At 46.8% G+C, this 13,814-nt stretch overlaps 1 protein-coding gene across 8 annotated transcripts in view; it reads left to right on the forward strand.

Moving 5' to 3' along the window:
* The first annotated feature begins 6,360 nt into the window (after positions 1-6,360).
* Positions 6,361-13,814, forward strand: part of GRIN1 (glutamate ionotropic receptor NMDA type subunit 1) — a 697,943-nt gene continuing 690,489 nt past the window's right edge. For 4 of the 8 annotated variants that reach the window (XR_014962874.1, XM_085610053.1, XM_085610057.1 and 1 more), the window contains exon 1: positions 6,362-8,294. Coding sequence is in view for 7 of the 8 variants with exons in the window: in XM_085610053.1 (XP_085466179.1) it covers positions 8,037-8,294 (258 nt within the window). In the remaining variant the exon portion in view is untranslated. Of the gene's footprint in view, positions 8,295-13,814 lie in introns of all 8 variants that reach the window. The other 4 variants (XM_085610050.1, XM_085610052.1, XM_085610055.1 and 1 more) reach the window with 2 other exon arrangements.

The following is a 13,814-nucleotide window of genomic DNA, read 5'->3' on the forward strand; positions in this document are numbered from 1 at the left end:
CCTGGAGTATTCCCTGATGGAGGATAGACTGCTTCTGGATCCTATATTAGAAAAAGCCCACATCCACCATATACCGCAAACTCATAAACAATATGCCGGACCCCTTGGCGACGCTCCGGGCGGCGTGGGTCAGAGACATCGGTGCCCTGGAAGACGACGATTGGCAGGACGCCTTGCAGAGCCCGCGTGAAATAGCAATTTGTTCTCGGTTCAGGTTGGTACAGCTCAAAATTCTACATCGCATCTACTACCCTCGCACACACCTATATGCCTGGGGAAGAAGCCAGTCGGCCCTTAGTGCACGGGGTTGACAAAGGGAAGGCACCTTCTACCACATATTATGGGAGTGCCCTGAAATAGTTCCCTTCTGGGCCAGGGTCATGGACACGATGTCTGCTGTAGTGGGTTCAATGGTCCCAATGGAACCCAGGTGGTTGCTGCTAATGGTCAAGGGTGACACTGATTGGTCCAGATATATCGAGACTTGGCTGGCGATGGCAGCGGGTGTAGCAAAAAGGAACATCGCCAGTGAGTGGGGGTCGCAGGCACCTCCGCTGTGGGAACAGTGGAAGCGAGACCTAGATTGGTGCCAGACGGACGAAGAAACTATTTATAAGAGTAGAGGTTGTACTAAGAAATGGAAGAAAGTTTGGGGGCCATGGCTGAAATACAGGGCAACAGAGAGAGAGCCAGGGGCATAACTTCAACACTTGGATGTCCCACTTGTGTCCTCGTATGTTTTAACTTGTTTTGTATGCTGCTATTCCCTTACATGCTGTATGAACACTGTCCGGAAATGAATGGTAAAATGAGTGATGTTAATAAAAAGAGTTTTAAAAAATATATATAGATAACGTGTAACCTTATGTATATGTATTTGTATGCGGAACATAATGTACACAATACCTCAGGTTCTTTTGTTCTTACTGTATGTTTTAAAACTTTTAAATAATTATTTATGTAACTTTTAGGTAATTTTAGCTGGTATAGGGCCTTATGTTGCTATGAATTGGTGTATTTTTGGAGCCAGATTATCTTAATTATGCTTTTATGATCTGTATTTAATAGATCGAATAAAGATGTATTGATTGATTTATAATGAGGATGTGTGGAATGTTATTTATCAGTGAATTCAAGGCCTGAAGTAATTGTCTTAGATCGAGAAGGGAACAGGGAAGTCGGGAGCAGAACAAGAATGTTTCTGTCAGAATCCCAGCTTGAATGAGAGAAGCAATAAGACATTTAGAGGCCACCACTGTCTTTAGGAAACTTGCATGAGTGGGAACATATCTGTGTCTTTTCCCAACGTGTGCGGACAAACAGTAACTGTCCTTCAGGAGACGCACCTCTGGCACTACAGTCCCCCAGACACTACTAGGAACTACTAGCCTCCTAGCGAAGAGGTTGATGGGGTTACTTCCACAGGGAATATTTACAAGAGCATTGTTTGGGAATTGTTCTTCTGCAAGCAGCGCTCTAGTGAGGGAGGGGCTGGAGTTAGTGTCTGTGCATTCCATTGGATTAGTGGCCACCTAAAAACGCCAGTTGAATAGCTGAGAAGTTAACTAGTAAATACATGGTTTGGATTATTATATATTGAGGATATGCACGAAGATATTTACATATAAGGACAAAATTCAAGAATTCACAGCATATTGTTGCGCGGGAGGGGACACGACTCAAATTCTAAAGGTGGCTTGTAGTACTTTCGAACAGAGGTCTCAGACTGGCAAACCCATGCACTCGGCACACCAACATGAATATAAATCAATGACTTGAATTAAAAGTGAATTTTCCATAAGTGTGCAGTCAGAGAAATGGCTCATTCGTTTCCTCTGCAAATTGCTATTGAGCACACTTTGATAAATCTGGTCATCTAACTTCAGCAAGACATCCGTGTGAGTAGCACAATAACAAACGGAGGATTCTGCCTAGTGCTCATATGGGAAACAGTCCTTAACAAAGAGGATTCTGATACCATCTTGTTCTGCCTTTGTTGCCAATCTCCCCACTGCCTTTCAGAGCTCCAGTAGCCACCCTTTAAGTCTGGATATGAGTACCATCCATTGTTTGACTTGCTCTGACGACCTAGCATTATTAGCTATGCTCCAGTAGGTCTTCAGATAGAGCTTAAGACCACCTTCCCAATCCCCTGCAACACTGTATGACTATAGTAGATGAACCAACAATATTAAAGGCTTGCTACTGAGAGGGGTTGATTAATGATGCACTGGTGGCATTTAAAGGCAAAGGTAGTTCGAATTGTTTTATATGGGGCGCCACTTATTGTGGTAAATTAATTAAAAGATAGGATACATTATCAAGTACATCAGCAAACTACAGAACTTGAGACATGCAACCCTACAATTTTCCCTTCACCTGGAGCTGGGGCTCGTTCGTTATTCAGCTGTCTCAGACAATCAAATCATGCAGGTCATGATGCAGTGAATAAAGGCAGTAGATGGCTAAATAAAATTGCTAACATGTATCGGTTACATCTGCTTTCAGGTTTTTGAACACTCTGATAAGGAAAAATGGTTTAGAACCTTGGACTGAGCAGAGTGAATTAACACAGGCTAAATTAAACAATTGCTGGACGATTAATACATTATTTACTTCTTATTGTATTTGTTTGTTTGCATTTTATATAGTGCAAACCAATCATGGATGAAAGTGCTTTACAATCGTTGAACAACAAAAACGATAGGGCTTCAGTGATCTGATTTAACCAAGTGGAGTGAGCTTAGTTTGGCAGCTCAAAGATGTAGGAATGTAGTTTCTAGCAAGTGTTTGGACTTTTTCTTGAATTAGGTGAGAAAGGCGTTGGTTCTTATTGCTGGCGGGGCGGAAATCTAGATTTGGGAGTGGTGCTTCTCTTCTGCTCTCAATGTGAGTGATTTCTGATTAGAGGACCTGGGAGTTAGTGCTTCTAAGCATAAGGAATCCTCCTGAGACAATAAGTTGACATGCAAGGTTAGTTGGAGTGACTTTGTGAAGGGCTTTGTGGCTAATGCAGGCTAGTTTGAAAAGGTTTCTTGCTTCGACCAAAAGCCAGTTGAGGGTGGTCCGTTTGGGAGTAATGTGGTCTTGTCTATTGGCGCCAGATACGAGGCACACAGAGTTCGGAGCTGCTCTTGGAGGGGCTAGCTGATTTCTGGGAATGTCTGTTTAAAAGACTGTTTTGTTGGCCACCTTTCGATGGCACTACTGGTTGTGCTGTAGTCCTGAAGCTGTCTGTCGCAATGAAAGGTTTGGCTTTTCGGAGAAGTCTGATTTGGCGTTGTGCACCTCTTGCTACGGTGTTGATGTGAGAGCGAAGATTTAAGTCCTTGTCCAGGCTGAAACCCAGGGATTGTTCAACCTTGGCTGTTGAGGGTTCTCTGTTGAGAGCATTTGGAAGAGTCAAGCCAGGTTTGTGAAGATGTGTTGCTGTTGGAGCTGAGATCCCAGGGAATTCTGCTTTCTGAGAGTTTAGTTTTAGGTTGTGCTGGGACATCCCAGATTCTAGATCATGTAACACTGTTCCCAGTGTAGTTATATTTTTGGGGATGAAGATTCTCGTGCATAGTTAGCTGTATGGCATCGGTATATAAGTGGATTGAGATGTTTGATTTGCGCAAGGAAGAGGTTGGTGGTTCCATGTATAAGTTGAAAAGGGTGGGAGAGAGGTTGGATCTGGAAATCCTCGTTTTGGATAGATTTTGAAGGTGGTAATTCCAAAGGGCATGTTATTAAACGTATCTAACAGCTGAAGTAAATTCTGGTTTCCCTCATTTCATTTTCGGTCACTCTCTGTAAATTTTGAAGCACTGCATTGCATGAAGGAGAAAACTGCACAGAGTCTAAGATTAGCTTGTTGCCGCTGTTGTCATCCTTTGTGCTGGCACACAATCAGGCAGTTTTGTGCAACACACAGACTCGCAACATGGTGCAGAGATGAGCGTCTAGGACAGGGTTTATACTGAAAACATGCACTTGCAGTACAGTTTCCAAGGTGTCGACGAACACAGAAGAATCCGCTGCATCCCATGCATGCTGCTCCCTGAAGCGTGCAAGCATTGCACTGGTTTCCAGGGGAATCCATGAATTCCCTGTTGCTTATGTCTGCTTCCAGTCCCTGATAGTTTGTGGTGCATAGCTCGATCTAACTATCTTCGTAGATTGGGTTTTCTTTGAATACCTACGGGTAGTTTGCCTCGGTCCATCGCATGTAATGCCTCCTTGACACAAAGCCATGCAAAGCCGCACAAATCGTTTTGCGTTGTGAAAATGGCACCTTTCCAGCGCAAGACACGTTTTGCAAAGGATGTACATAGCATGCTCTTCTCTGCATCAATGTAGTGCTGGTACAAAGCCTTATTATACGTCAGCTCAAGTTTACAATTCGAGGGAGCCTGGCATTTTTAATGTTCTGGCCAGCAAATGCACCAATTATGCGGAGAAGCAAGAGAAAGAGTGGAGCACATTATTCGCATGTGCCCGGCCGGAATTGTACCATCACAGAATATATCTTTCTCGCACTGTGGCCAATAAAGCAGGCATCTGACCAGCCCGTGCGGCTATTGCCTGTTGTTTTAGTGCGGTCAGGAATCTCACAATAAGTAGGGTGTAAAGTGCAAGAACCTTGCATCCAAAGACTTGAAAAATCACCTTTGCCGAAGTGCTAGCACCTGTTACCGGGGTTAACTCTTGTTTCTGGCTGGGCTGGGAATGATACTGTGCGGAGAAGCGAAGACGAATACCTGTATACTTGTGTTTCATATTTGCCTTAGATTTACAGAAGACCTCGTGGGTAATGCCAGCGTGTCAGTGATTGGTTGAGGGGCTAACTTTCCCTCTTGAATGGGCAGGGAATTATTTTGTGGGGAGTAAGTGAACACAACGACCCATATGCTTGTGATTAATAGTTGTCTTAGATTTTACAGAAGATCTCCATGAGTAACTAATTGATTTACGGGTTCACTCCCCCTCTTGGATGGGCTGGCGATTATATTGCGGGATGCAAGCGAACCCAATCACCAGTAGAGTTGTAATTAAAAAGTTCGTTCATATTTTATAAATATAGTCATGTTTCCTGCAAATAATTCCATTTTGCGTTTTCATTGTACGTGAAATGACACTAGGTAACCATCCCATTTTATCAATAATGATTCTATTATTTTTTTTATTTGGCATTAAGGTGCTAATCAAATGAAATCTGAGAGCTAGATTTGGGGATTGGTTTTGGAAAGACATTTTGTTACCAGCAAACTAGAAAATGCCCTCTGTTTTTTGGACTGCTGATGCCAGATAGGTTCCTGGGTTGATGTGACACGTCGTGTGGTTGTAAGGAGTGCGTTACAACCCTTGTGTGGTTGCTTTGCATGTCTGAGGCTGTGCCCGTCAGTCAATCCGTCAGGTTAAGTAGCGTTTTTGTTCCACGTGTAAGAATGAATTTTGCCTTTGAAACAGTCCGGAGAAGACACTGTAGTTATAAATCTAAGACCCTCTAGGCAAGACTAGATCCTAGACTTATATGGCAAGTAAATGTGTGAATGATTATTGTTAGTTTGCGAGTCTAGAGGGGTTTAGAGCAGGAATGAGAGAAATTGCTGACACTCAGCTCCAAAAAGCAGAAGAGAAGGAGGCCCGTGGTGATGAGTCGTTATCCCAAATGGTTGTGACTTGTTTATGAAACCTAAGTGCTTGCACTGTCTGTAAATGTGTCGGCATTAATTCCCTGCGTGCGAATGAGATGCCTCGGGACGGGGGCTCCGTCGCATGGCCACAATGAATTAACTGAATACAAATGTGGCATCGGCTTCACCTTGAGGTGTGAGCGATAGAGGGCACGTTGAGCGCATTGAAGCTTGCTTTAAGTTAATACTGCCCCCGGGGTTCCAGCATCGAGCATCCCTCTTCTGGACTTCTTGGCGCTTTCATGGCACCCTCCTAGCGCGCCCTCCATCACAGAATCGAGGTGGCACTAGTGAGTGAATGGAGATTTTAGTCCAACACTGACGCTGACTCCATCAGTCCTGGAAACAAGGGTCTGTTTGTAAGAAGCAGCTGAGAAGTCGTACCCCAGCCTCTGTTTCAGTCACACAGCAAAACCCCCGAACCCCCCCCCCCCACCCCCAACAGAACATATGTACCACATCCGAAATGTAGGGATGTCTGAGGTTAGAGCTGGACAGAGGCTCTCCGTTGAATGAACAGAGAAGCAAAAAACTCTCACACCTGCCTCTGGGAGCCCTCGCGCTCTTCTGAGAGGTGCTTGCGGGAGTCTGTGGCATGCAGCGGGGGGAAGGGGGAGTGTTCTCCAGTAGCAGATCGGTGTTGGAGGGGCTCTTCAGTAGATGGGGTGGGGGTTATACAGGAGGCTGCAGACAGAGGCTACTGGTAAGCTGATGTAGAGAGGCATTCCATCGTCGCTCTAAATCCCCAGGAGACAGCAGCGCGTCATTCCAGCGCAGCGCCACGCCAGCTTTCGCTTCGGGGAGCTATCAGCTGTTCACTGCCTGACTTATCTGTTTCTGAAAACCCAAAATATAAAGAATACTATCTCCCTAGGGGTCCTGCTCCCTGTGCGCTCAGCGCCTGAAACCCCTATAGGCACAGCAGCTCTCCGTCATTGGCGGAACCTGTCCTATTTGTGCCTTGAAAGCCTGGCGTCCAACGAGTCAGAGGGGTTTGCGCCTGACGAGGAACCAAGCTGCCGAGCAGCCGAGCGCCCTGTCCAGCACCTCAAGATCAGCACCGAGGACAGCGCCGGAGCCAGCCAGACGCAGAGCCGCAAGGACAGCAGGAGCGGATTCGGCTCTGTATAGGGACCTCCGCAATAGGGAACTGAGGACACTGAGACGATACCGCCTCCGCGCGCGGCTTCCACTCGCACGTGCCGCGCTACGGGCTCCTTATAGAGGGACGGCATCCATATCGAGCAGTGCCCATTCTATAGGGCTGTCCAACCAACGTGCGCAAAGAAAAACGGCATCTACAAGACGCAGGAAAGGACTGCCAGCTGAAGTGGGCTCCGTGCCCGTATACCACAAAATCCACACGGGCACAGTGGATAGCAGCAGGACTACCCCGACTCACGCCAGCCAAGTGAACTCATAGGGGAGCACAGCACGTATGGAAAACGGCGCCTCTTGTATGGCCAACCTTGGACATTGAAATCTTCTAAGGACCAGCATTTATTGGCCTCAACAACACCTTCTGCGGGCTCCTTACACGGAGTCGGCACCTAGACCCAGTCCCTCATTAGTATGCCCCCCGCACAATCCGTCACTAGTATCGTCATCTGATGCCAGTGGGAGAGGCAGCTGAATGCAGAGAAAGGAGCCATCTTCTGAAGATTGGAGACAGGAGCCAAGGAGGCAGCAGCTCCACTGACGGGCAACGGGGCCTGATGGTCAGCAGGAGGCCGCAGGGGCAGCAGGACGGCCAGTGGACAGCCCGTGACGTCAGAGGTAGAAGTCTGGTTCAGGGGCGCACCCGCGAGACCCACAGTCTTCCTCTCCCAAGGGACCTCCAGTCTGGCCTCCTTCAGCACTGAGACCCGTAGGCGAGGACACGGGCTCCCCGGAATGCGAACAAGACCATCAGAGCGGCACTCGAGCCCACCTGGCAGAGTGGAACCATTAGAGCCGAAGCTGGGATCGCCCTGATGCTAAGTGAGACCTTCAAAGCAAGATCTGCATCACCCCACGGCGAGACTGCCAGAGCAGCCATAGGCTAAATTCGGACGAGACTTTCATAGAAGGACCAGAGCTCACACTAACAGCTCTGAGTGAGACAATCGGTGGTGGACCTGTGTGTCTCTCTTTTTCTCTGGCTCTTGGTGACATCCTCACTGAAGGACCTAGTTGCTCGTGGATTTTAAGAAGACCCTCTGTGAGAACGCACCTCTCTCTGGCACATAGTGAGGCGCTCGGAAGAAACCCTGCATCGGTCTGATTCTTAATGAGACCCTCAGAAGAGGAACTGGCACTTTCTGACTCCGAGTGAGACCCTCAGAGGAGGACCTGTCTCACACTGGCTCTGAGGAGCCCATGGACAGGATGCGTCTCTTCCTTCTAGCGGTGCTCTTTTCTTTCTCCTTTGCTCGGGCTGGTTGCGATCCCAAAATTGTGAACATTGGGGCCGTATTGAGCACGAAAAAACATGAGCAGATTTTCAGAGAAGCTGTGAATCAAGCAAACAAGAGACATGGGACTTACAAAATCCGACTAAATGCCACCTCAGTTACTCACAAACCCAATGCCATTCAGATGGCCCTTTCTGTGTGTGAGGACCTCATCTCCAGCCAGGTAGGAAGAACTTGGGGCTGTGGCATCAAATGCTGGGTGGTAGGAGCAAAACCAAACGACCCCTCATTCGATTCTAGCCTTGATCCTGTTCAGCAAGAAAAAGGACCCTAGCCGCACCCCAAAACGCAATGACTAGGATAAGAGAGCATTATGCACCCCTCATGCCCATACTGGTCCTCATACACGACAGAAGATAGAGGATCATAGCCGGAACCTTAAACAAAAGGCTAGAACAAGGGAACTCCACGCACCTCCCCATATTTCTCTGCTTCATTAAGAGAGCGGACCATAGCCGTCCCCCAAAAAACAATGACTAGGACAAGAGAGCCTCCGCACCTCCCATGCGAATACTCGTCCTTATCCACTTCATGAAGAGAGAAACCATAATCCAAACTCAAACACGACAACGAGAAGGGAACAACATGCACCCCTCGCCATATTTGTCCTCATCTGCATTATCAAGCCAGAGGACCTTAGCCGGAACCCAGACAATGACTAGAACGAGGGAAACTCCTGATTCATCCCATCATTAAACATGAAGGGAGAGACTCAAAACCACATCCTACACACAGCCACCGGAGTTAGCCAACATTCGTCTCACAATTATTCCATACTTGACAAACAGAAGAAATAGACATCTTTAGGTCCAAGCATAACACCAGACCAGGAAACCTTCACATATCCATGGATCTCAGACTGTTAATGGAGAGACCCACATCGCAATATCAAGCACAACCACCAGAGAAAGAGAACATGATTTAGATCCCCTTCTCTGGCCATCATAGTTGGACGGCCACTTTCCAACCACACTGGGAGCCACCGCACCAGGCGAACCTCACATGGGTCCCAATCTACGGCTACTGATTCAGAAATACGCAGCCGAACCCTGTCACTGACACACTGAGACATTTTCAGGCCCACAACTAAATCAAGAGACCCTCAGATGACTCTGAATCCTTGACCATGAAGGGCACGAGATCCTGTCAAATCCCGAAAGTGAACACCCCTTCCCATCAGTTGAGAGATTTATAGCCAGAGACAACACAAGCCCACCAGACCAGGAAAACCTCACACAACTCTTATCCCTGAACATCGAGGCAGAGAGCAAGAGTCTGACACAAACATACCTACCATAATAGGAAAGCCTCAGGCAGCTGCACAGCCATAGACTTCAAGGGAGATTCTCAGCCATACCAATACACAGCCACCATTCTGGAAACCTCAGATGGATTCCCATTCGTGGCACAGAGGAAGATGGTCTCAGCCTGATCCCCTATACGAGCCACTGAAGAACTATGAATCAGTGCCAAACCTCAAACATCACCCCCAGACTAACAGAAGACAGCTCCTCATCCATGTGATGATTAAAACGATCAGTAGCAATGCCAGACCCTATACACATCCAACCAATAATGAAGACCTCATGCAGCTCCCCATTGTGTACCATGAAGATAGATAGTCACTGTCAGAAATTCACAAAACCACCAGGCCTGGCCAACCTCACAGAGCTCCCACTTCCTCACACACAGCCAGCAAACCAGAAGAACTTCACACAATTACTATCCTTGCCTAGGGAGGATGTTGAGGTCTACTACAAAACTCCAGACAACATTGCCAAACAGAAAGCACCGTAGACGCATTAGTCATCAGGTCAGAGATACACAATCAACATCCCAGACACAGCCACTAAAACAAGTGAACCTTATACTGCTAACCAGTTAATTTGTTAAAGGAGAGTGCCACAGTGAGACATTTGCCAAGCAGAACCACCAAACAGGAGACACTCACACAAGTCCCTGTCTTTGCCACCCAGGTTGACATAGAGAATCAGGGACCAAACACAACTACCAGACCATAAGAATTTCTCATGGCTTCCATCTCCCCCCATTTCAGTAGTGTTGAGAGATACGGCCAGATCACCAACAATGCTAAAGACTAAAAGACTCTCTCTGGCCATCAAGAGAGACAGTGTCATGCCAGTACCAATCCCCTTCATTAGACTAGGAGCATCCTTCATGGTTCTCCATCACAACCTAGTCTAACCCTGGGCGTAGTTTGCGAAGTAGCACTACGCGAAGCTACGCAAAGTGCACTTCGCACTACGCGAGCTACGAGTAGCACTTCGCGAACTGCGTAGTACCCTGTTCGCACTGTGCAAGATGCCGTTTTCAATGATTGCACAGTGCGGACAAGCATCCGTCACTGTGCAATCATTGAAAACGGCATCTTGCACAGTGCGAGCTGTAGTTTTCTGCCGCTCGAGTAGATTTTTACTCGAGCGGCAGCTTTCTCAACGCGGACTGGTAGTTTCTCATCGCGAGCGGTCGCTTGCATACGCGACCACTCGCAATGAAAAACCTGACCTCCTTGCATTGAGAATCTCGCCAGGATGTTTATTTTCCAGGCTCGCGATCGGCAACTTGATGTTGCTGATCGCGAACAAGGAAAAAGTCTCGCCGGGATGCCATTTTGCTTGCTCGCGGTCGCTAACTTGATGTTAAGGACCGCGAGCAAGCAAAAAATGATCGCTGCACTACGCAACGCTATGCATGTTTGCACTGTGCTACGTGCAATTCGCGTCGTGCGCAGTAGCGCAAACTTCGCAAACTACGCGAGCATATCGTAGTGCTTTGCCCAGGCTTAACCTAGTCACATTCAGCACTGCGCAACATTTTTAAGGAATTATGGTATCTTTTACACCACAAAGGAGTGAACAATATCACAATATATTGTATGTTTCACTATATATTATGTTACATAGCAGTTAAATGGAAATGTTTTTATGTTTAAGGAAAGGGTGAATGTTTATTTCTTAGTGAAAAGAGGAATGACAACATTTGAAAAGAACACTCACTTTGCAGAAATTGAGCAATACCTAGCTACTTTAAAAATAATTACTCCCTGGTCTATTCAATTACTTTTCCCAGGATCTAAGGCTCTATGTATCTGAGTGTTTTCAAATTTCAGCAGCTCAATCATGTTGTTGCCTGGCGACCTGCATTGTTCTTGTAGGTTGGAAACACAGCAGCAGCACGGAGATGCTCTTTAAAGTTGTCAGTGAGAAATTATAGTCATAGAAATAAGAGTTTTATATATATATATATATACATACACAAACTCATTCCCAGAACAGACTGTATTTTTTTAATTGTGAAAAACGTTTTCTTTCATGCTACATTAAATACACACACCATTTATATGTATATATGTACACTCGTATAACGTAATATTGTACATCACACTGGCGTCCTCAAGGCTACAGGGGCTATATGCATTCCGGGCGTTCATATACGCTATGCATACGGCCACACTGGCACAGAGCACAGGCTTTGCGTACACGAAAACTTACATTAAAAACCACTGTGTTATTGGGCGTGTGTTTGACGTAGAAAAGATTGCGTAGAAAAGGATAAATGTGTGAGCCTGTTTAGCCTCTTCTATGGCGCTGCACATAGACCTTAGACACGGTCGATCAGACTTCCCTAGCACGCAGGCACTTTTGCCAAAGGGTTGGTCCCCTGATGCCTTGGGCGGAAGAGACAAAAAATCACTGCATGGAAAACTGGACTTGGAAATATGTAAATGACGTACTTCGCCCAAAAGGCCGGCACATGCTTTGATAAGCTTGCCATATCTTTGCGAGCCCGTTGTGTGGAAGTTTTTCAAGAGGGTATTTTTCAGGGAACAATGGCAGCGCAGTTTTTCACGCACGACGCGGCTTCTAACTCGAGTTTTTTTTTTAACTCGGTTCAGTTGCCTTCCTTTGCGGTGTACATGTTCATCTACTGCGCATTTGTTTCTTTTCCGTGTTTTGCTCATTTTGTGTTCTAGTGTTGCTTTGCTGCATAGTTCTGCTCCTCTTCATTTATTTCCGCGCTTTCAGCTTGTTCATTTGATGTGCATATGTCCCCTCGCTTGCTCGAGTGCCCTAAGTTTGTGCCTTTGCTGTGTAATTGGTCCTTTGCAACATATGTATTCTTTTGTTGTGCACTTCATCGTGTTCGTGCATGTGTTACCTTGCTCTCTGAGGGTTCATTTTCAGCCATGTGTTCCAGTGTATTTGTTCTGCTGTATTATGTGTCGATATGTTTGTCAATTTACTATACATCTGTCCACTTTCGGGGTTATTAGCCCCTTTGCTCTGTGTTCTTGATCTGAGCTCTTTCCTTCTAGTGCTGTGATGTTATTATATTCCATTGTATTTGTGTACTTCGCTGGCTGTAGTGTTTGCTTCGCATTTGTGTGCATTGAGCTATATTTGTTCACTTGGTCTATGGTCAGTGTTCGTCTCCGATTTGCCTATTTGTTATATCTTTGCCTTGCCTCTATGTCTGCTTATTTGCTGTGTAGTTACGTATTTTCTTTGCTCTTTCCTTTACTGTGTGCACGTATTACTTTGTCGTGTACACGTCAATCTACTGTAAGCTTTTTTATGATAGGTGTACTTGTTCATATGGTTATTTTTGGGGCAGCTTATTAGCCCCGAGTGGGCGTTTTGCCTCTACATTTGCCCCCACCTCTGTATTTTTTTTGTTTTCTATGCTGTGTTCCTTTGCAGTGGCTGCTTTCCATTGCTGTGCATTTTTTCTCCTGTTCATTTTCTCTGTTCGTCTGTCGCGTCTGTTCCTTTTGCAGTGCAGTCATTCGTGGTCTCTGTGCTTACTTACCTCTGATTTATTATGTTGCCTTTGCCGTTCATACACGTATGTTCTTCGGTGATTTTCTTTGCCCCATTTTCTATTTCCTTTCGGAGGAGCTGCTTAATACTCTATTGCTGCGTTTATTCAGTTGCGGTGTATCTATTATTCTGTCTTTCCTTGCTTATATTTTTCTGTGTTCTTCTTTGTTCCTTCGTGGGGCGCGCGCTCCATTGATTCGCCTTGCACTCCCTCCCTCGTTCTCCACAGAGTTCTGCTCACTCGCCGTGTCTCCATTGTCAGTGCTCTGGGCTCACCGACCTTACAAGCTCTCGCGGAGAGGGGACATCACAGCCCGGCATGGCTCCCTGTGTGCTGCCTCTCACTCTCAGATAATGAACCCCTTCCACGACACCGTGCTGGAGTGTGCCAGCCCCCCATCACTCCATTGTGCCAGCACCCCATCTCCTGTGTAGGGGGCCCATACCCCGATGCATCAATCCCACTCGACTCGCTGTGCCCCCCCCCCCTACGCGTGCCACCCCCCCCACCCCCCCCCCCCCCAAGTCCTCTCCTTTGATGAATTTCAATTAGTCTCCTCTCACTGCAATGCAGCTCTTCAAATGCGAGCAGCGCCGAGACCCCTCCTCCTCATAGTGGGAATCACAGACCGGAGGTCCCCGCTTGCTGGCTGGGTGAGGGGGGGGGGGAGGGGGGCGTGTATAAGAGCCAGCAGGAGCGTGTGGTGAATCATTGCCTTGAAGAAATAAAAAAACAGACTATAACGCGAGCATAATAAACTAAGAGGGAATGGGCGCAAGTGTGCATATTTTGCCAGGTCGTGCCTCGGTTTTGATTTATAGGCATGGCTATTTTGATCTAC

The sequence above is a fragment of the Triturus cristatus genome, chromosome 1_2, assembly GCF_964204655.1.
Source record: "Triturus cristatus chromosome 1_2, aTriCri1.1, whole genome shotgun sequence".
Classification (NCBI taxonomy): domain Eukaryota; kingdom Metazoa; phylum Chordata; class Amphibia; order Caudata; family Salamandridae; genus Triturus; species Triturus cristatus.